This window comes from Schistocerca americana, chromosome 2 (assembly GCF_021461395.2).
Source record: "Schistocerca americana isolate TAMUIC-IGC-003095 chromosome 2, iqSchAmer2.1, whole genome shotgun sequence".
Classification (NCBI taxonomy): domain Eukaryota; kingdom Metazoa; phylum Arthropoda; class Insecta; order Orthoptera; family Acrididae; genus Schistocerca; species Schistocerca americana.
Window position 1 is genome coordinate 733,912,640 of NC_060120.1, and position 22,699 is coordinate 733,935,338.

General features: G+C 37.4%; 1 protein-coding gene across 1 annotated transcript in view; it reads left to right on the forward strand.

Annotated features, from left to right (window-relative positions):
• The window catches only part of LOC124594764 (regulating synaptic membrane exocytosis protein 2), a 1,241,912-nt gene that overhangs the window by 771,299 nt on the left and 447,914 nt on the right, over positions 1–22,699 (forward strand). The window contains exon 17 of the mRNA XM_047133151.1: positions 19,772–19,917. Coding sequence (XP_046989107.1) covers positions 19,772–19,917 — 146 coding nt within the window. The remainder of the gene's footprint in view (positions 1–19,771; positions 19,918–22,699) is intronic.

Here is a 22,699-nt window from a genome sequence, read left to right on the forward strand (position 1 = left end):
TACATGAATATTCAGGTAGACACAGGTAAATATTTTTAAAGTATGTGCTACATAAATATGTATGTAATACATCAAGGGGAAATGTTGTTAGTAAACATCTCAAAAAACTCTTGATCAATTTATTTCCAATTTTTGCTCTTTACTCCAATTAACTTTTGGCCAGGCGTAGGCTAGATACTTTTTAAATATGTGTATGATACATACATAGATATGAAATATGTATAAGAGAAACATAGTTAGCAAAAATCTTGAAATGTTCTTGAACAATATATTTGTAATTTTTACTCAATACTCTAATAAAAATTTGACCAGACGTAGACTGTGTATTTTTTAAAAATGTAAATATATGTGTAATATATAAAAAGGAGATGTTGGTTAGCAAAAAAACCTCAAAAATTTATTCACCGATTTAATCCAAATGTCTACATGATACTGTAATGTATGTTTGGATGGGCATACGTTACATATTTATTTCACGTATGTGGTATTTATATGTACTGTACATGTAGTATGTAAAGGGGAAATGTTAGCAATAAGTTCAAAAAATTGTTGACTGCTTTACTTCATATTTTTACATGATACTCTAATAAATGTTTGGACTTACTTAGGCTACATATTTTAAATATATATGGTAAATAAATATACATGTAATACGTGAATGGCAAATGTTGTTAGCAGAAATAATGAAAAGTTCTTGATCAATTCATTTCAAGTTTTTACATGATGCTCTAATAAACATTTGGACAGGCATCAGCTGTATACTTTTTAAATATATGTAATATAGAAGTATATATAAATATAATATATAAAATCTCAAAAAGTTCTTAATCACTTTACTTCAAATTGTTACACAATAGTCTACTAACATTCAGATAGACATAGGCTATATACATTTTTTAAACAAGAATGTAAAGATTTTCTGTTAAAACCAACAGCAAGAAAGAAAATTTTGTGCTGGGAAAATGTGGTATTTTATTTTCTTTCTCACAGTCAGTGTTAACTTAGATACCAGGGCACATAAACTATTAGATAAAATTTTTCTTGTATATATATTCTTCTTGGCAATGGCCTTGCCGCAGTGGATACACCGGTTCCCGTGAGATCACCGAAGTTAAGTGCTGTCGGGCGTCATCGGCACTTGGATGGGAGACCATCCAGGCTGGCATGCACTGTTGCCATTTTTCGGGGTACACTCAGCCTCGTGATGGCAATTGAGGAGCTACTCGACCGAATAGTAGTGGCTTCGGTCAAGGGAGAGCGGTGTGCTAACCCCACACCCCTCCTATCCGCATCCTCCACTCGTGGCCTGAAGACAGAGTGCTTATATATATTCTTTTTCCTTATATATAGACAATGGTGTGCTGGTTAATTTTTTTTAGCAGTCAGTTTCATAGGAAACAGGATTGCTGTATTTATGGTTAATTGACTTATGAATAGAATACCACTAAGGAAACTGAATCATCTGAAACTTTGCAGTCCTATCCATTCACAGATTAAAACAATGAGAAGTACTGTCATTGAAGCTGCTATCTTTACAGATACAGCAGCTGGAGAGATTTCACTAAATTTAGATGCACATACAACTTCATATAGTTCTACAGTTCCTTTTACCTCTGCGATTTTTTCTTCAGTAATTGACAAATGTCTGTTTTCTACATCATTTCCAACTTATTTTAGTTTGATATTCAGTGCTACTTTGCATTTCTCCAGCTGTAATTCTAACTCAGCATTATTTTCACCACAAACTTTCTTAACCGTTTGGAGTTGTTCCAAAAGCAACTAACAACTGCTTCCACCCTCTTTTTACAATACTTTACTATTTGATCTCTTTTAATGTCATGTTCTTTGCTAACAGTGTTCATTTTTACATCCATTTATTTAGTCACCTTTTATAACTTATTTTCCAAACTAATTTGCTCAGAGTCTACTTTTTAGTTCAAATTTTACAATTCTTATTTAATTTCACTACCATTTTTATTCATTTCTACTCTTAAATCAACAATGTCACTTTTGACGCTTTTAGTTACTTCAGTGAACGTTCCCAAGAATCTATCCATATGAAATTCTTTTGTTGTTGTTATGTTGCTTTCACTGTTATTAACATTTCAAAGTTCTGCAGGGGACACCCTAGATATTTCTTCATTACTTCGTCATATTTGGTGTATCTAACTCCAACTAAACCAACTATCCTTACAAGGCTTACATTTAATTACTACCTCGTGTTCTTCTCCAAATTTTATTTCTTGTACCTTATCTACAAACATACTGTCTTCATAAGGTTCACTTTTAACCAGTACTCTTTCTCCGCTAATTTCTACCTTCTGTTGGACAACATGAAGCACACTGTCTGCCATATTCCATCACTCATTTTGACAAAATGGTGACCAACACTTACTAGCAGAAACACTTTACCTTAATTTTCTCCAATGGCAATGCTGCTGCTCCCCTTGACCTGTCATTGGTTGGTGAAGGTTCACTCAATATGGTGGCAACCATTTATTTTTCATTTGCACAGTGTCTTAGTTAGTTCTGTCTCTTTCATTAATATAAGTGCACTTTTCTATTCAATGTCTTCATACATGTTACCATTATGATGCCACTTGAAACCTTTATTTATACACAGTTCCTTCTCACTGCTTTTTGCGACACCATTCTTATATTTCCAGTCTACTTTAACATCAACACTACTGTCAACAAGCTCATATGTTCTGCCACATATAACTGACTTTAAATGAATCAATTCATGCTGACTGTACCAGGGTGGGTCTGTATCTCACCTGGAAAGACATCACATGTCATGGTAACTACCTGTAAACTCTTATTCTGCACTCAGTGTCTCACTGAAGAAAGTTTATAGGATTTCCATAAAACTGGTATAATGAGAAATAATAAACACAATTTTTTTAGTTAATTTAGCTTTTCCCACGTCTGTTGTTGCTATAGGTGGTATGATGACCAGCACCATCTCTCACATAAAATTGGTTTACACAGACAAGCACCTTCACCTTAGTAGTCATCTGTATTGAAGTGACAGAATATTCACAGCTCACAGTCACAATTTTATAATGACATAATAAACACCTTACAGTGATGGCTTCAGTTTATGTAAGCAATGGAAACACTATCTCTTTTAATCAGTTACACAAATGAGCATCTATGTTGACACAATACCTAATCTCTTTTTCTTCTTATTCTTTCATTTAAGGCAGTGGAAATGGTTGTTAGTACGTTCTGAAACCAAACAAATTTAACTTTCTTTCTTTCTTATTCTTTTTTTTTTTCTTTTTTCATATTGTTGTTGTCTTGTATCTTCATTCCACACTCTGTCTCTTACCATTAGTCCAAGAACCTCATGTCACCTGCTTAAATATTTCATTCCTCTACTTTTCTTAGGATCCAGTTATCACGGCCATATATATGAGCAGGCTTTGCAATCATGTTGTGTAGTCTTAGTGTTATGTCTTTCCTCATAGTTCTACCAAGGTATCTCATTATAGTGCCTTTTATATCGTTATATTTCTATATACTTTTAACCACATTTGAATTAGTTTTGTGTATTCATATCTTTGTCCCAAGGTAGTTAAAATAATTTACCTATTCAATCATTTTGTTGTTTATTACTAGTTTTGCTCTTGTTATATGTTTCCCTTCAATTTCTATCATTTTTGTTTTATTTACAGATATAAGCATTTCAAAAGTTTGTACAACATTGTACAATTTAAATTCATTTTCTTGCAAAGTCCTCTCATTGCCTGCTGAAAGAAATTGGTTGTATACAAATAAAATAATGTTAATAAATTTGTTCCTTTTGAGGTCCAGTTTCATATGATTTTTAGAATTACATTCTCACTAAATTTAGAGGTACATTGTAGGCTAAGTATATGGTATAATTTCATTGTACCTACCCCCATGAACCATGGACCTTGCCATTGGTGGGGAGGGTTGTGTGCCTCAACGATACAGATAGCCGTACCGTAGGTGCAACCACAACGGAGGGGTATCTGTTGAGAGGCCAGACAAACGCGTGGTTCCTGAAGAGGGGCAGCAGCCTTTTCAGTAGTTGCAGGGGCAACAGTCTGGATGATTGACTGATCTGGCCTTGTAACACCAACCAAAATGGCCTTGCTGTTCTGGTACTGCGAACGGCTGAAAGCAAGAGGATACTACAGCTGTAATTTTTCCCGAGGGCATGCAGCTTTACTGTATGATTAAATGATGATGGCGTCCTCTTGGGTAAAATACTCCGGAAGTAAAATATTCCCCCATTCGGATCTCCGGGCGGGGACTACTCAAGAGGACGTTGTTATCAGGAGAAAGAAAACTGGTGTTCTATGGGTCAGAGTGTGGAATGTCAGATCCCTTAATTGGGCAGGTAGGTTAGAAAATTTATCTGGCATCAGATAGATCGTACAGTTGGTGAATAGTGTCCTGTGATCCATTTTCCACACCCGCCTGACCTGTTCATGTAGTTCTGTAAGTGTTCTTGGTTGATGAGTTGTATAGGTCATGTCTCGTCCCATCACATCCCACACATGCTTGATTGGAGACAAGTCCAGAGATTGTGCTGGCCAAGGAAGTTCCTACACATTTTTCCGAGCATGCTGAGTTTCAAATAGAGTATGTGGCCAAGCATTATCCTGTTGGAACAACACATCAACATTTGCAAGAACAGCAAAAGAGTGGGTCTAATAACATTTTGCACATACCGAGCACTCATTAGCATCCCCTCCAGAAACACCAAAGGTGAACAAGAATTGTAGCTTATCACACTCAAGGCTGTAAGGTCTGGAATGGGCCAGTGTGCCTTGGATGAATATAATCTATGAGACAGTGCTCACCAGATCTGTGTTGTAAATGCAAACTATCATCATTTACTTGCAAGCAGAATCTTCTTTCATCACAGAAGACCACAGCATGCCATTTCATCATTCAAGTGATTCTCTGATGGCAGCAGTTGAGCCATGGACATCGATGCTGTGGTGTGAGTGGAAGATGGGCTAGAGTTGTGTGTACCCATAGTCCCACTGCTAATGAACAGTTCACAACAGTTTGTGTTGACACATCTGAGTTCACAGGGCGTTTGTCTGTGTTGTGGTAGCTGTATGATCTGCCACTGCTGTTCTTACAATGTGACTGTCCTGGCATGCGTCTGTGCTGTGTGGATATCCAGGACCACATGTACGGGTGTGATAATGTTCACATGACCATTGATAACAGCATCATTGCACAAAAGATGCACCACGCACAACTAGTGTGGCAGTTCTCTGAGAGGACCATCCTCTCACAATTTGACCCCTTTCAGTTGGCTGTAGGAAACACGAGTGCACCTCCGTGGCATGGTTGCCAATTTGCCTCACATGTCTGCACCACACTGAGCCTTCTGGCTGTGAGCATTTCCCATCACAGGGTAGACACAGATTCTGATAGCTATGCCACTAAGCTGTCTATTGGTGGACAACGATGAAACCATTATCAGTACATATACAATACCACAGGTGGCATATATGATCGTTGCATCAAAATCGCCATTTTCTTTCAAAGTGTAAAGCGTAAAGCTGAAATACTAAACACCTTTTTCCAAAGCTGTTTCACAGAGGAAGACCGCACTGCAGTTCCTTCTCTAAATCCTCGCACAAACGAAAAAATGGCTGACATCGAAATAAGTGTCCAAGGAATAGAAAAGCAATTGGAATCACTCAATAGAGGAAAGTCCACTGGACCTGACGGGATACCAATTCGATTCTACACAGAGTACGCGAAAGAACTTGCCCCCCTTCTAACAGCCGTGTACCGCAAGTCTCTAGAGGAACGGAGGGTTCCAAATGATTGGAAAAGAGCACAGGTGGTCCCAGTCTTCAAGATGGGTCGTCAAGCAGATGCGCAAAGCTATAGATCTATGTCTCTGACGTCGATCTGTTGTAGAATTTTAGAACATGTTTTTTGCTCGAGTATCATGTCGTTTTTGGAAACCCAGAATCTACTATGTAGGAATCAACATGGATTCCGGAAACAGCGATCGTGTGAGACCCAACTCGCTTTATCTGTTCATGAGACCCAGAAAATATTAGATACAGGCTCCCAGGTAGATGCTATTTTTCTTGACTTTCGGTAGGCGTTCGATACAGTTCCGCACTGTTGCCTGATAAACAAAGTAAGAGCCTATGGAATATCAGACCAGCTGTGTGGCTGGATTGAAGAGTTTTTAGCAAACAGAACGCAGCATGTTGTTATCAATGGAGAGACGTCTACAGACGTTAAAGTAACCTCTGGCATGCCATAGGGGAGTGTTATGGGACCATTGCTTTTCACAATATACATAAATGACCTAGTAGATAGTGTCGGAAGTTCCATGCGGCTTTTCGCGGATGATGCTGTAGTATACAGAGAAGTTGCAGCATTAGAAAATTGTAGTGAAATGCAGGAAGATCTGCAGCAGATAGGCACTTGGTGCAGGGAGTGGCAACTGTCCCTTAACATAGACAAATGTAATGTATTGCGAATACATAGAAAGAAGGATCCTTTATTGTATGATTATATGATAGCGGAACAAACACTGGTAGCAGTTACTTCTGTAAAATATCTGGGAGTATGCGTGCGGAACGATTTGAAGTGGAATGATCATATAAAATTAATTGTTGGTAAGGCGGGTACCAGGATGAGATTCATTGGGAGAGTGCTTAGAAAATGTAGTCCATCAACAAAGGAGGTGGCTTACAAAACACTCGTTCGACCTATACTTGAGTATTGCTCATCAGTGTGGGATCCGTACCAGATTGGTTTGACGGAGGAGATAGAGAAGATCCAAAGAAGAGCGGCGCGTTTCGTCACAGGGTTATTTGGTAACCGTGATAGCGTTACGGAGATGTTTAATAAACTCAAGTGGCAGACTCTGCAAGAGAGGCTCTCTGCATCGCGGTGTAGATTGCTCGCCAGGTTTCGAGAGGGTGCGTTTCTGGATGAGGTATTGAATATATTGCTTCCCCCTACTTATACCTCCCGAGGAGATCACGAATGTAAAATTAGAGAGATTAGAGCGCACGGAGGCTTTCAGACAGTCGTTCTTCCCGCGAACCATACGCGACTGGAACAGGAAAGGGAGGTAATGACAGTGGCACGTAAAGTGCCCTCCGCCACACACCATTGGGTGGCTTGTGGAGTATAAATGTAAATGTAAATGTAAATAGTCTTTGAGCCAGTGTTATCATTGTTTCTAGTCTTTGCTCATATTATTCTGGCTTAAAATGTTCAGTTCTTCCTGGATTCTGCCATTTCTTATGCAGTCTGGTCTTATACATCCCCAACATTCTGTGTTTCAGTACTATATGGGTTGTGAATGTGGCTATTGTTTCATAAAATTTAATTTATTTGTCTTTATTGCAGTGCTTTCTAGATTTATGGTAGCTGTTTCCATTTTTTTATTGGTCCCTTTTCTCTCTTTTTGAATGTGTTTTCAACAACTTTGTGCAGTATGAGGTGTCTAAAATATTGCCTGTACTTCTATATTATACTGGTCTACTTCTGTTGTTGTCAGCACCTTAACTACAATTTCTAAAATCTCTCAATAGATTACTGACAAGGTGAACCAATGCATGTACATAATTTTCTGACAAATTTTGTAATAAGACTGGTTTGATGCATCTCTCCATACAACTGTATCCTGTACAAACCTCTTCATCACCAAATAGCTACTGCACACTACTGCAATTTGAACCTACTTACTTTATTCAGCCCTTGTTGTACCTCCTCAATTATAGCATCATCAGAAAATCAGGGAACATCAAAGTTTTTATAACTTCTCCCTGAATTTTAATTTCCTTTTCAAATTTCTCCTGGTCTTTCTTTACTACTTGTTCAGAGTACAGATTGAATAACATTGAGGATAGACTACAGCTGTGTCTCACTACCTTCTTGACCACCGTGTCCATTTCATGTTTGTCAGCTCTTACAACTGCAGCCTGGTTTGTTGTAAATAAACTTTCACTTCCAGAATTTTATCACTGATATGTTCAGAATCTCATATAGTTTATTCCAGTTAGCATTGTCAAAAGCTTTCTGTAAATCTACAAATGCAATAAAATGCTAGGTTGTCTTTAAACAGACATCATTGATGACCCACAGCTGTAGAAAATACTTCAAAATATATTCTCTGACTGCAAATTCCTTGGCATCAGCTGTATAGGCACAGGTATACTACCCATTAGTGGCATAAAAAAATTTGTGCCAAACTGAGACTCAAACCTGAATTTCCTGCTTATTCCGAGCAGTCACCTTAACCACTTTTCTACCCATGCACTCACTCCACAATGACTGAACTTTCTTCATTCTTATGTCATAGTCCATTATATTCATCCCATAACTTTACCTGTGTTCTTACAACAGGGGGAATGAGACTGTGAGGAATCGAGACCAATATTGTTATCATCACTAATGGGTAGTATACCTATACCCATACAGATGATGATTCACAACTAGCTAATATATAACAAAGTATCTTGTAGAGCTGTGGAGTGTCAACAGTGTCTGTTCTTTCAGACATGCAACTAAGTATTAGAAGCCTAGGTGGAAAGATGAGGATAACAACATTGGTCTTGGTTCCTCGTAGTATCATTTTCCCTGTTGAGGAAATCTCAGTAATGATACAAGTATTAGGGTATGAATGTAGTGGACTTTGATGTAAGGATGTAGACACTGAGATATATATGGAAGTTTGGGTTGGTGCAGAAAGCGTGCACAGATAGTTGAAGTGATTCAGGAGACCACTCGTGATAAGTAGGTAATTTGGGTTCATGTCCCAGTCTTGGCACAAATTTTTAGATCATTAATGGGTAGTATTTCTCTATCTATGCAGCTAAAGCCAAGGGTATTTTGTCTGTCTTATATATCTTGCTCACCATGTGGCATAATTTTGTCATGACTGGCTTTCTCCAGGATTTCAGTAGTTCTGAGGAAATGTCAATTCCAGAAGCATTCTTTCAACTTAGTGCTTTGTGCTCTGTCAAATTCGTCTTGCAGAACTGTCTTTCCTAGCTCATCTTCATCTACTTCTCTTCCCTTTCTGTAATATTTCCTTCAAGATAATTTCCTTTTTGTATCCATTCCATATATTACGTTTACCTTTTAGTCTTCCTTTCTCCACCCAGCATTAGTTAGCCACCATACAGCTGCCTCTTCAAAGGTTCCCCATCTGCCCTAGTTATGCATGCTTCTATATCTGTGCATTTCTTGTACAGCCATTCTCACCCTGCCATGTTAAACTCCCTGTCAATCTCACTTTTCAGACATCTGTATTCTTCTTAATAGCTATACAAGTCTTATTGATTTTGCCAGTCTGTATGTGATCTGTTGCAGTCAATGATCTTATCAGTCAATCAAGGTTGAATCCAGTGTAACAGGAATTCTTTGGATTCCAATATAGAAATAGAAATATGTTTGTAATATAGTGGTGTGTCCTTTCACAGTAATCCATATTTAGTATGTAGTTTGTCATGTATTAATTTTGCAGACTGATTATGTCTGTTGAGTTGCATGATTTCTAAAACTGCAGAGGAACCAGCAATCATATGTTCAGCTGATTCTCCTGGTGACTCACATTCCCTGCACGTCGTCTCCTTTGTTTGTGAGACGCTTCTTATAGTTCCCTGGCCATCAGTCCTAAATGTCCATAATGAACCCCTCAATCTCAGGTTACAAATGATGATCTGGGAGCCACTGTAAAGAAGCATTTCAATTGTTGTATGGCTCTTCTAGAAGAAGCGGGGAGGGGGGGAATCTTTCAGTATGCATTCTTTAATAACAGATGAATTCTTTCAACTGAAAAGTTTATTATCATTAGTAATAACTTTACACCACTGGAGATCTAATTATTTCCCTGAACAAATGTACTGTCCAAAGAGTTCTGGTACGGGTTAGAGGAGGATTTATTGAAAGAGTTCTTAAGGAAGAACACAGATATGTTTCCCAATAGTTTAATGTGCAGAAATTTTGTGTATCTAGTATATCTCATGAGATCTTATCAGTCTTTAGTTTCCAGAAGAAACAAACGAGGACATTATCACTGGTGTTTTAAGTCAAATTATAAAAATATGGAAGTGTTAAATTATAAATAATTTATAAATCTATAATATGAAAGCTGCCATCTAAATTGGTATATGTATGACTAAGAAGTATCAATATGAAATCTGTATTGCTGAAGACTTCTATGGCTTCAACATTTTTTTACATTGTTTTGAGCAATGCATCTAAATTAGTACTCCAGTTTTTATTGTTACACTATAAGTTTTGGAGGAGACCCATCAACATGTTCCTCCACTTGCATTTTTCCCATTATCAAGATGGGTTATAATACACCTTCCATTGTAGTGTAGAGTAGTGGACAAGAAATAATTAAATTTGGAATTGTAGAGAGCACATTCCTACGATGTCAGATAATACACATGTCATTGGAGTTATTTGATTCTCATCTACATGTTTACTCATACAGGCAGGAAAGTGCTTCTGAGAAAGTGAACATTTATATGCTATTGTTCAGTAATTACTTAAGTAGAATCATTCTTAATTTCATTATTTGTATTTATTTTCTCATTTATTAACAGTTTATGTGTCTCATGAGACCACTTATGTCAATTTCATAAAAAGGGGTTTTCATTTTCCTGTTGCCCCAGTACTTCTTTATTCTCTCTGAACTTAACTTTCTTTCTTCATCTGAAATTACCATGCATATTATTTGTTTGTTGGTCTTAGTTTGTAGTCTGGTTTGTTTGTATTTGAATATTGTTGATTTAGGAATGTTTTCAGTTTTAAATTTTCTATTGTACTTTGTAGTTCCTTCATATTTTTCTTGATTTCCGTAAATGATCTAATGGTACTCATACTGTTTCATTTATCTCTGTTACTCTCCTGATTATTCTGTTGTCTTATATCATGATTATATCATCAAAGAACAAAATGTGTTTCTTCCTGTTGCGCTCATTACTGGCTCCATTCCCTTGCTCTGTGTTTGATTAGCAAACAGTCTCCATTGTCTGTTTTGTTGGAATTTTTTGTTTATCTGTGCTCTGATTTTCTTCATTCTATCATGGGTAATCTGTCTATTTCTGGAGTGTTAGATGTTTTGAAAATGGTTGCACTTGGGTAACTGTTTTGTATTGTTTTAATTTTCTGCCTGTTAAGATGCTTTTGTTATATGAAGGGTTGGAGGAAGAACCAAGTATGATAAGTCTTTTTTTCTGAAACTGAGTTATTGCTACAGCTTGATTCAAACTGATCATACCCTTCTGTTGAGAGGCTAAAACTTGGAAAAAATATCCAGTGAGTCCAGAGATATTAACAGTCAAAGTTTTACTGTAAGGTGAAATAACCAGGTAAGTCAGTTTTTCAGGGGAAAGAAACAGTTAAGTGAGTGGTGACTCATCCAGCCGCAAGAGAGCATAGCGAACATGAAATAAAAAAATAAATAAGCAAAGATCCGCAGAAAAGTCTGAGAACAGGATGATGTGTACCTTTGGGTAAGAGGGTTAAGCATTCTACAAAACACAGGAAACCTGAGAAGATCACCGCGACTTTCATTGAGAATCACATAACAAGTTTCAGAAGTCATTAGATCTACTACAGCCTCAAACACTTGAAGAAAACCAGCTTACCTGAAAATCTAAATATAAAGAAAATGTACAGTCTTTTTAATGAAATTACTCCTGACTTATCTGTATCATATGACAAATAACTGAATGATATCCAACACAAAATTCACTATTTTGTTTCGATATCATCATGCAGACACTGATGCTGAGTGGGAAGCATTAACAACATGAAGAAAACTTTAACAACAGAGAAAGATAAGTCACAGACTCATCAGTTAATGACAATGAACATTCTTTATAAGAAAAAGGCTCAAGCATTTTCTCATGTTAAAAGGAGTGTCAAATTAGAGGCAAACAAAAACAAAAATAACCCTAGCAAAAAATATATCCTTGCCAAATATGACAACCAATGGCATTTCTTAAAGTGGTGGCATTTTTCTATGTATTCTTTCAACATCCATGTTCTTGCTGCAGGACAATGTCATCCAATGGACGGGCATTTTGAACTGCTCGTATCTGCTCATAATGATGTGATTAATTTCAGAATTCCTTACTTGTCTAGAGCACAATAGTTTTGCACTTATTGTGTGTTTGGTGTAATGCAACTCAGACAATTCCCTTCTTTATTCTAGATTTCCTTCCAATTTCCAGGCTAAAAGATAAAGATTTCCAAAAGCCTCTTGAAGTTCTTCAATCAGCTGCTCCATAGCAAAATATATGTTATGTGAGGATACTGCTGTGTTATCACAATCAGAAATTCACTTAGTCACAATTATTGTGGGAATATTGTGTCTGCTTTGCTTGACTTACCTGTTTCTTTTCCATTACAGAGTGATGTTTGATTGCATTTTGGGAAATTACCTCATTCTGGGAACACACTGGATGCCAATAATGCTATTTCCACTTTTTATACACCCCAAATGTTTACTTTATGAAATAAAAATTATTGCGCCTGCTAATATATCGATGTTTTAGCATTTCAAAAATTAAAATAGCTTTTCCTTGATTGTCATAAAAATTGACTTATCTGGTGTTTTTCCCCTGAGCCTTCATACGTATTTATTGCTGAAGTATTATGCGTTTATCAGCTTCTTTATTTTGTCATGTCATCTTTTTTTAAAGGTTGTATTTTCTGATTTCTTGTACATATGTAAATTTCTTTGTGTTTTTACTTTTCTGTTCTTTCATTGCCCTTTTGCTTATAAGTGGTGGGTCACTTAAAATCATTTCTGTTTTTTCTGTTGAACAGCAATGGTGACAGTCAATTTCACTGCCTTGAACCTCTTTTTATGGGGGCTGGCAGATAAAATTCTTCTCTGAATTTATCTTTAGATTTTGTGTTGATTAAGATGAATCCTAGCAATTTAACTGATTTTGGGTGGATTGCACAATTGCTCCAAGATTTTAAATATTTAAGGTCAATGGGCACCGGTATACCTTCTTAAAATCTACAAAGGTTAGAGGCTTCTTTTATTTCCTGTAATATGCTATGACCAATTTTAAAGTGATGACTCACAGCTTCTCCAGTGTCTGAAGCTTCACTGGTATTCGTATAGTTCATGCTCTAGTTGTTTTTTAAACATACCATATAATATTCTGAGAAAATCTTGTATGTACAGTCCAAGAGAAACATACCTCGGTAATTATTTGCATTATTCTTATCTACTTTTTTCTGTTAGACCTTGTAGCTACCAACAGTCTGGACCTTATAATGGTATCAGCATTGAGATGGGGATTAGTGATCATGATGTCATTGTAGTGACCATGCTTACAAAATCAATAAATAAATCAAGAAGACTAGTAGAGTATTTCTGCTAGAAAGAAGAGCTAAGCAGTTGTCAGTATCTCACTTAGAGGTTGAATTGAAATCATTTGGTTCCAGTACGATGGACATAGAGCAATTACGGGCAAAGGTTAAACATATCATAAATCATGCACTGAACAAGTATGTGCCCAGTAAATGGATTAAGGACAGAAAAGACCCACCATAGTTTAACAGTCAAATTCAGAATATGATGAGGAAGTAAATGATGTTGTACTGTCAATTCAAAAGAGAATGTGCAAAGAATGATAGGCAAGGTTAATAGAAATTCTTGCATCTGTGAAAAGATCTGTGTTTGAAGTGTACAACAACTACCTATATCATACCTTAGCAAAAGATCTGGCCAAATTGCTAAGTAGGTCTACAGCTTCCACCCAATCACTCTTTGACCAGCCTGATGTGGCAGTAGAAAATAGCAAAATCAAAGTTGAAGTTTTAAATTTTGCATTTAATAAATTTTTCATGTGGGAGAATCGTATAAACATCATTTGACCATCTACACAGTCCTGTACAGGTGACGTAGTAATAAGCATACCTGGCACAGAGAAACAGCTGAAAGAGTTGAATGCAAATCAGTTACCAGAGGTGGATGGAATCCCTGTTTGGTTTAACAAAGAGTACTTTACAGCATTAGCCCCTATACATACATATACAGATACATTAATCCTTGTTCCATAGATCATGAATAAGACATTCCGTAATGATGTGGAACGTGTCACTTTAACATAAGTTTTCTTTACACAAAACAGTTAATGTTTTTTTCCAGTTACTATTTCATATCCAAAAATTCATCTACTGAGTAGAAGGAGTTGTCATTCAGAAATTCTCCTAATTTGCTATTTTACTTAGTTTGCATTCACCATGAATATCTTGCCCAGCAAAAAGCCCCAAATGACTGAAAAAAAATGCAGGAAGATAAAAGAACAGACTTGCAATATTACAGACTAATATCCTTAATATCAATTTTGCTGGCAGAGTCTAGAACATATTCTGAGTTTGAGTGTAATAAATATCCGAGAGACCAAATTGCTTATATCCTCGAATCAGCATGGTTTTAGAAAGCCTCACTTGGAAATGAAGCTTGCCCTTTTTTTACAAGATATACGAGGTCTGTTGAAAAAATTCTTGAACATTCATAATTTTGCACCAATGGTGTGTTGGAGCAAAATGTGGTTGGCATCCCTGCACATGGCTGAGGTTATGTGTAATTGCTGAAAGTTTCATTGTTGTATGTCTGTTAGTTATCATTCAAGGCTGTATTGAGTAGAGCATTGTGTCACACAGTTTGTGAATTTCGAGATGGCAGAGATAGAGGAGCAATGTGTCTGCATTAAATTTTACGTGAAACTCAAGAAAACCTCTAGAGAGACACACACACCAAATGATGTGGGAACCCTACGGTGATGAGCACATAACCCATACTTGGTACCGAGCGAGGTAGCGCAGTGGTTAGCACACTGGATTCGGATTCTGGAGGACAACGGTTCAATCCCGTCTCCGGCCATCCTGATTTAGGTTTTCTGTGATTTCCCTAAATCGCTTCAGGCAAATGCCGGGATGGTTCCTTTGAAAGGGCACGGCCGATTTCCTTCCCCATCCTTTCCTCACCCGAGCTTGCGCTCCGTCTCTAATGACCTCGTTGTCGACGGGATGTTAAACACTAATCTCCTCCTCATACTTGGTGTTACGAATGGTTCACATGGTATAAAAATGGCTGGATGGAAGTTAAAGATGATCTTCATTCAGGAAGCCCTTTGTCAATGCCAATTGAAGACTGACTCTGAGAGATTGAAGAGGACTATAACATTTTAGTTGGATCACGTGTCATGAGATCCTGACACAGTTCCTTGGAGTGCATCGTATTGCCACCAAGTTCATCCTACAGCTCATGAGTCAAGACCAGAAAGACCTTACCTTACAAACTGTGAAGAGCTTCTGGATTGCACAAATGAGAACAAGATGTTCCTTAAGAGAATCATAATGTGGTGAGATGTGGGTCTCTGGTTATGATGTTGATACCTAAGTTCAATTTACACAATGGGTTGGGAAAAGTTCACCGAGACCAAAAAAAGCTCATCAGGTCAGGTTGAATGTCAAAGCTATCCTGATAGTTATCATTGACTTTGAAGGTAGTTCATCTTCAATTCATGCCACAGGGACAAGCTGTTAATCAGTTGTACTATTGGAACATGTTGCGAAGCCTGCGAGAAAATGTGAGAAGGAAACCTGCTAGGTTTGTTACCTGTAGGTTTGAATAACACTTGAGTATTACAGAGATACTTTCTGAACTCAAATGGGAATCCTTGGAGGGAAGACAACATTGTTTTCTAGGAGTGCTATTGAGAAAATTTAGAGAACTGGCATTTGAAGCTAATGCCAGAACAATTCTAATACTGCCAACAAAAATTAGGGTTAATTCAGTGGCATATGGACAGTCATTTTGTCCTCATTCTGGTAGCAAGTGGAACAGGAAAGGAAATGACTAGTAGGGGTACAGAGCACCCTCGACCACTCACCGTACAGAGGCCTGCAGTGTATGTGTATAGATGCAGAGTGGGTAAAGTGTAGCCATGGTCCAGGGTGCAAGGTCTTTTTCTGTTATTCAAATTTATGATGGAGCCATGCTTAGGTAGGTCAAACTTGTGTGGTCGGATTATATCCCCATTTCTGCAAAATATTCATCTACTTTGCATGCCTTATAGTTTTTCGCCTCTGTGTGTGCTACTTCCAGCTTATGAGATGTTGACGAATTTATGTGTTCTGGGTTGGTCTTTACTGAAGTGATTTTACAAATTTTGAAATTTTCTTGTTTTTTCCATAGTCCAAAAGTTTATTGAATGTTTCTGCCTCATTTTTGGCAGTTTGCTTATTACCAAGTGCCATTTTTCCATTCCCGCTTTTCGGTATTAACATAGGGCAGTTGTATTTTTGTAATTTTGTAATGAAACTTTTGTTATAGTCTCCAGAATTGGTTTTCTGGTTCTTGAGACTATTTTTACAGTCAAACATCATCAAAAACTTAACTGATACATCCTGCAGTATTATCACATATTGTTGCAGAAATTGTAATTACCTGAGAAATTTTGGGATAACATGTGGTAATATTGCCTTCTGTCTTTGATTCATTTAATATTAAAAAAAAGGAATATTAGCATACTAATAATGTCAACTACAGTCTCAAACCAAGAATTATTTCAACAGAAGATAACGGGAGTGACTCTCTTCGAAAAAAACTCATACGTAGCATCATTGCGCCATTTTGATGAACTCATCTGGGTTTAAACCTGTGAACTTTATACTAGTTCAAGTGAGCAGATACGACAATAAAATTATATGGTTAGAAATTGCTGTCATAGAATGTGAATGTCATGCTAGGGAACATTCAGCCAGCTAGTCATTACCTGTATCTGGCCTGTCAGATACATTCCCTCATTGTTGTATGATAAGCTGGCTAGAAAAGCTGCCTTGTCACAGCCTCACAGATCCAAATTTTGTCATGGTCTCAAATTTAAGTTGTATTCCGTGTGCAGGTAACAGTAGCAGATTTCAGCAATTCTGGTTTGCATTTGGAAGTTCTGTACAGAAGCACTGTAATAACAACATGTAACAGCTTTCATTCCAATTGTCTTGTGATTTTTTCAAACTAGTCATGTCTTTTGAAATTTTTTCCTACTTTGTGGAAAACAGAGTAATATTTTTCATGGGAATGTAAGCTGACTTAGTGGATAACTTTGAGAAACACTCATCCAGCTCATTTGTTGATCAAACTCTTAAAATATTGTGTCTCATTGACAATTTACCTTCTAGTTCCAGTCTGAATAGCCCTAGAAAGTAACACAAACTAAGTTGCATGTTTGATTAAAGTGTTCTTGACTTCACTGGCTAAAATTTATGAACACATGAGTGATATTGACCAAAACTTTTGGTGAGGTAGTTGTTGGTTGTATATATTACTAATTGCTTCAAATTTAAAACCACTTTTAATACACATTGCAAGCTATTCAGAATTATCTTTCATTACTCTGAAAATAGTTTTAGTTTGTTCAGAGTCACTGGTCTCATAAATGACACACGTTCTTACAATTTTGAAATATATTTTTAGTCTTTGGTGTAAGCGTTATTATTTAAATACTTAAATGTAGTACAGGTTTCTCATTATGAGCTGCATGGTATTATTTCCTTTTGATATTTTTTGGTTCTGTAATAGGTAATAAAGAATGAAAGAATACTCACATACCATTTGTCATAACTATGTATAAGAATTTTAGGCAAATCACTGTTGTGTATCTTAATTACAGACTATTCCTTTTTGTTGCAGACAACAACTTAATAGCTCTTTATCCTCTGGTAAATGTACTGCATATCATAACCAAGTAGGCAATTCTGATTCCTTTGTTGGTAGTGTGTTGCAAGATCTAACACCAGGTGGCTCAGGTGCATGTAGTTGTTGCAGCAGCTCATACCATATGCATTCTGGAAATGTGTATTCTCCTGGACTGAGAAAGAACTCATGTAGCTCCTTAAATCGTCCTCCTTTGAAGAGAAGCCTAACCGTAGCTAGTTGCACCTCTAGCAGCAGCCAAGAGTACTGTCGTCATGGTTCTTTAGTACACAGCTTTTCACTCGGTGACCCCTCACCTTCCAGACAGTGTACTGCAAGTTGTAGCCCTGCAGGTAACCATTTGTCCATTACAAATTCTAAACAGTCATCAAATCCCCATTATTATGGATATGACAGTGAGTATAGTGGAGCTGAAACAGAAATTCATTGTTCTGATCAAAGTTTTGATAGCCAAAGTTGTGACATTCCTGAGCAAACTGCCCATAATGATGTGAGAAAACTAAAAAATGCCCAAATGGAGTCAAACAATATCAGAACACAAAATGTAGCATTTCAGGCTAAAAAAAAACATACAGATATTAGACACAAAAAGTCTTTTGTCTCATCTGAGCAAAAATGGAGAAATGGTAACTTCAGTTCAGCTAGAAATGTATGTGATAAAATTATGTGCAATGTCGCAGAAGTGCAGAAATTAGGATGCAACAGGACATCTGGTGAAAATCTGAAGGCTTGTAACTCAGTAGAAGTTTTAAGTTCCTACCAAGTAAAAGATACATGCAATAATAACATCAGAAATAAACAGTGGCAAAACACTAGGAGGATGTTTAATGATGAGGTGACAGCAGAAGAATCAGGAGGTAATGGAAATAACTGTCCTTGTACTTGTAGTGATGTTCTAACAGGAAATAATGAAGAACAAGATATACATTGCAATACAATCAAAGCTGCTTCAAACCAAAACTGTTCCAGAAACCAGCTGATCAGACGGAATACTGTGGCTGTTGTCAATAGAAGAAATTCCACTATGCTTCCTCTTGATAAATCATCAGATTCACCGAAAGAAAAATCCAGATGTACTTTAGACAGGCGCAATTCTGTGGCAGTGATTGGAAGGAAAAATTCTGTTCCCACAGCTGAGTATAACTCTCCAATTCAGGGATCATTTGAGCAAGACTGTCCTATTTCATCAAGGAAGCTAAGCTCCAGTGGCAATACAAGGAGATTGCATACACAATTGTCTTTTGACAGTGAAACTTCAGTACTAAAATGCTGCCATTGTGAAACATGCGATCAACAACGTGAAAGTATTAGAAACCAAAGAAGTTCAATTTTGAAAGGAAGAAGGTACACAATTGCTGTGCCAGATAAAAATGTAGATAGGAGTATATTTCTAGAAGATAGGTCATACTCAGATTACACATTATCTATGAAAGACATGGCAACAGGATGGCATCCTTTGGAAATAAAAAATTATGAAAGAACGCCTAGTAAAAATGTGACATTCTTAGGTGAATATGTTTATCATGTGAATAATGAAATTCACAAACTCCACAAAGAAAAGAGTAAAAGTGAAGTACAAGCTGCAGATAACTTTTGCTCAGGATATTCATGCTCCACAGTTATGACAGATGATAACAAAGATGTTGATAAGGAAATGAGTGTGGAAAATATTAAATATGAATCAGAAGTACAAGGAAAAGTGTCATGTCAAATATGCCAGCAGAATTTCTCTTCCCTTACCCCACAGATTGAGTTCAGACAGCTACCTGATGGCCTTGGTGTGGATGAAACAGTTAATACTGATAAATGTTGTAAGGATCATAGTTGTGTTGTTGGATGTTGCAACACACCATCATGTCAGTGTGAAAGTAGTAGTATAACAGAACACAGTAAAACCTGCTGTGACTCTTCTGGAAAAGGCTTAATACATAGTGATAGTCACACTCTTGATGCTAGTGTTGCTAACAGTTCACCCTTTCCTATGTCTTCCTCCTCATCACCACAACACAACATGGATTTACAATGGAGCAGTGACTACGGTGGTGGAAGCAGTGGAGGTGTACAACGTGTAATGGCCCACCACAGTAGTGCTCCAGGTGGCAATGGGTCAGGAACAAAGCGTGGAACATTTACTCGGAGTTTATCCAATGCTGAGGTTCCACCTGATGAAAAAACAGGTAACTTAATAAATTTTTCTTTTGTAATTTGGAGTATGTCTACATTTTCATGTGACAGAAAGCATTGTTTTAAAATTACATCCTGAAATTCTATTGCTTTTAACCTTATGTTTTATAGTTGTTATATTGGATAGATAAGAAATCTATTTGCCAAGTGATGGCAGGAGAATACACATATAAGAAAAGTTTTTCTTGTGCAAGCTTTTGGAGTCAGTGGTTCCTTCTTTCGAGAGATCAGTTGAAGGGGAAGGAAGAGGGGTGAAGGGAAATAAACTGGAGAGGTTTAGGAAAGTGGGAAGAGTTTGGAAAAGTCACCCAAAACCCCAGGTCAGGGGAGACCTACCAGATGGAATGAGAAGGAAAGACTGATGTTGGGAACTGCAGTGGACAAGATTTCAAAACCTAAGAACTTTAAGGTGCAAGACAAGGTTATATGCAAGACATAGATTACTGCTAAAAAATCGTGCATGAGTTCATAAGAGTGATAAGCCAAGTGCATTGTATATAACAGAGGTGGGAGGTGAATGGTGAAAAATAGACTGGTTAGAAAATGAAAGATGTAGGAAACTAAAATGGAATGAAGAAAGAAGTAGTTGCTATGAAGAAATGCTGAGATGGAAGAAATTAATGTAGATTAAGGCCAGGTGGGTGGTAAGATACAAGGACATGTTGCAGTGCTAGTTCCCACCTGTGGAGTTCTGAGATGGTAGGTGTGGTGAAACAGGCACTGATGTCATGACTGTCATGTTGTAGAGCATGCACTGCGACAGGATATTGTGTGTTGCTGGTATACACCCTCTGCTCATTCATCCTAACTGACAACTTGATAGTAGTCACGCCAACGTAAAAGGCTGAACAGTGTTACGTACCAGCTGGTATATGACATATTGTTTCACAGGTGGCTCTCCCTCTGATAGTATATGTTCCGCTACTTACAGGGCTGATAGAGGTAGTGGCAGGAGGGTGCATAGGGCATGTCATGCACCAGTGATGGTCACAGGGGTAGGAGCTATAGGGTAGGGAGACGGGTGCAGAAGGAACATAAGATTTGACCAGGATACTGCGAAAATTCTAAAGGTGGCAGGGGTAAAATACAGGGAGCGAAAGGCTATTTACAATTTGTACAGAAACCAGATGGCAGTTATAAGAGTCGAGGGACATGAAAGGGAAGCAGTGGTTGGGAAGGGAGTAAGACAGGGTTGTAGCCTCTCCCCGATGTTGTTCAATCTGTATATTGAGCAAGCAGTAAAGGAAACAAAAGAAAAATTCGGAGTAGGTATTAAAATTCATGGAGAAGAAATAAAAACTTTGAGGTTCGCCGATGACATTATAATTCTGTCAGAGACAGCAAAGGACTTGGAAGAGCAGTTGAATGGAATGGACAGTGTCTTGAAAGGAGGATATAAGATGAACATCAACAAAAGCAAAACAAGGATAATGGAATGTAGTCTAATTAAGTCGGGTGATGCTGAGGGAATTAGATTAGGAAATGAGGCACTTAAAGTAGTAAAGGAGTTTTGCTATTTGGGGAGCAAAATAACTGATGATGGTCGAAGTAGAGAGGATATAAAATGTAGGCTGGCAATGGCAAGGAAAGCGTTTCTGAAGAAAAGAAATTTGTTAACATCCAGTATTGATTTAAGGGTCAGGAAGTCATTTCTGAAAGTATTCGTATGGAGTGTAGCCATGTATGGAAGTGAAACATGGACGATAAATGGTTTGGACAAGAAGAGAATAGAAGCTTTCGAAATGTGGTGCTACAGAAGAATGCTGAAGATTAGATGGGTAGATCACATAACTAATGAGGAAGTATTGAATAGGATTGGGGAGAAGAGAAGTTTGTGGCACAACTTGACCAGAAGAAGGGATCGGTTGGTAGGACATGTTCTGAGGCATCAAGGGATCACCAATTTAGTATTGGAGGGCAGCGTGGAGGGTAAAAATCATAGAGGGAGACCAAGAGATGAATACACTAAGCAGATTCAGAAGGATGTAGGTTGCAGTAGGTACTGGGAGATGAAAAAGCTTGCACAGGATAGAGTAGCATGGAGAGCTGCATCAAACCAGTCTCAGGACTGAAGACCACAACAACAAACAACAACAACTGCGAAGATTGTTAGGGTGACGAAAAGCTATTCTAGATGCGGTGGGCAAAATCTCAGACAAAATGTATGATTTTAGGAAGTCACGGTCTTGTCGAAGTAGCTGATTAATACATTGAAGACCAGTATAATACTGAGTGACAAGTGGTGTGCTTTGAAGTTGTTTTTTGGAAGTATCAACAGTACCAGGATTGGACGTGATGGTCCAGGAAATCTGCTTTGACTAGGCTTGTAAGGTAATTACATCCAGTGTAGGTTAAGGTGAGAATGGTGGTGTATTGCTGTAAAGAGTCTGCATCTGAACAAATTCATTTGCCTTGAATGCCAAGGCTGTATGGGAGGCAATGTTGGATTTGGAAAGGATGGCAACTGTCAAAATCTAAGTACTATTGTTTGTTAGTAGGTGTAATGCAGACTGAAGTGTGTAGCTGAACTTCAGTGCTATTGTTGATTACAATTTTACATGTAACATTTCCTATGTTATTTAAGAATTTAGTTATAACAATTTCTTATGGTTCACTGCACTGCAAAGCTTTCTCTTAATTGTCTTTCACTGATTTATTTGGAAATTTGACAGCTATTTTCTTTCCCACCCTTCACTTACCTTGCTTAAACGTAATTCTTTCACATTTTTTGCATTTGTTTTTTTCCAAACCGCTTTGATCAACTTTTACTGCCAT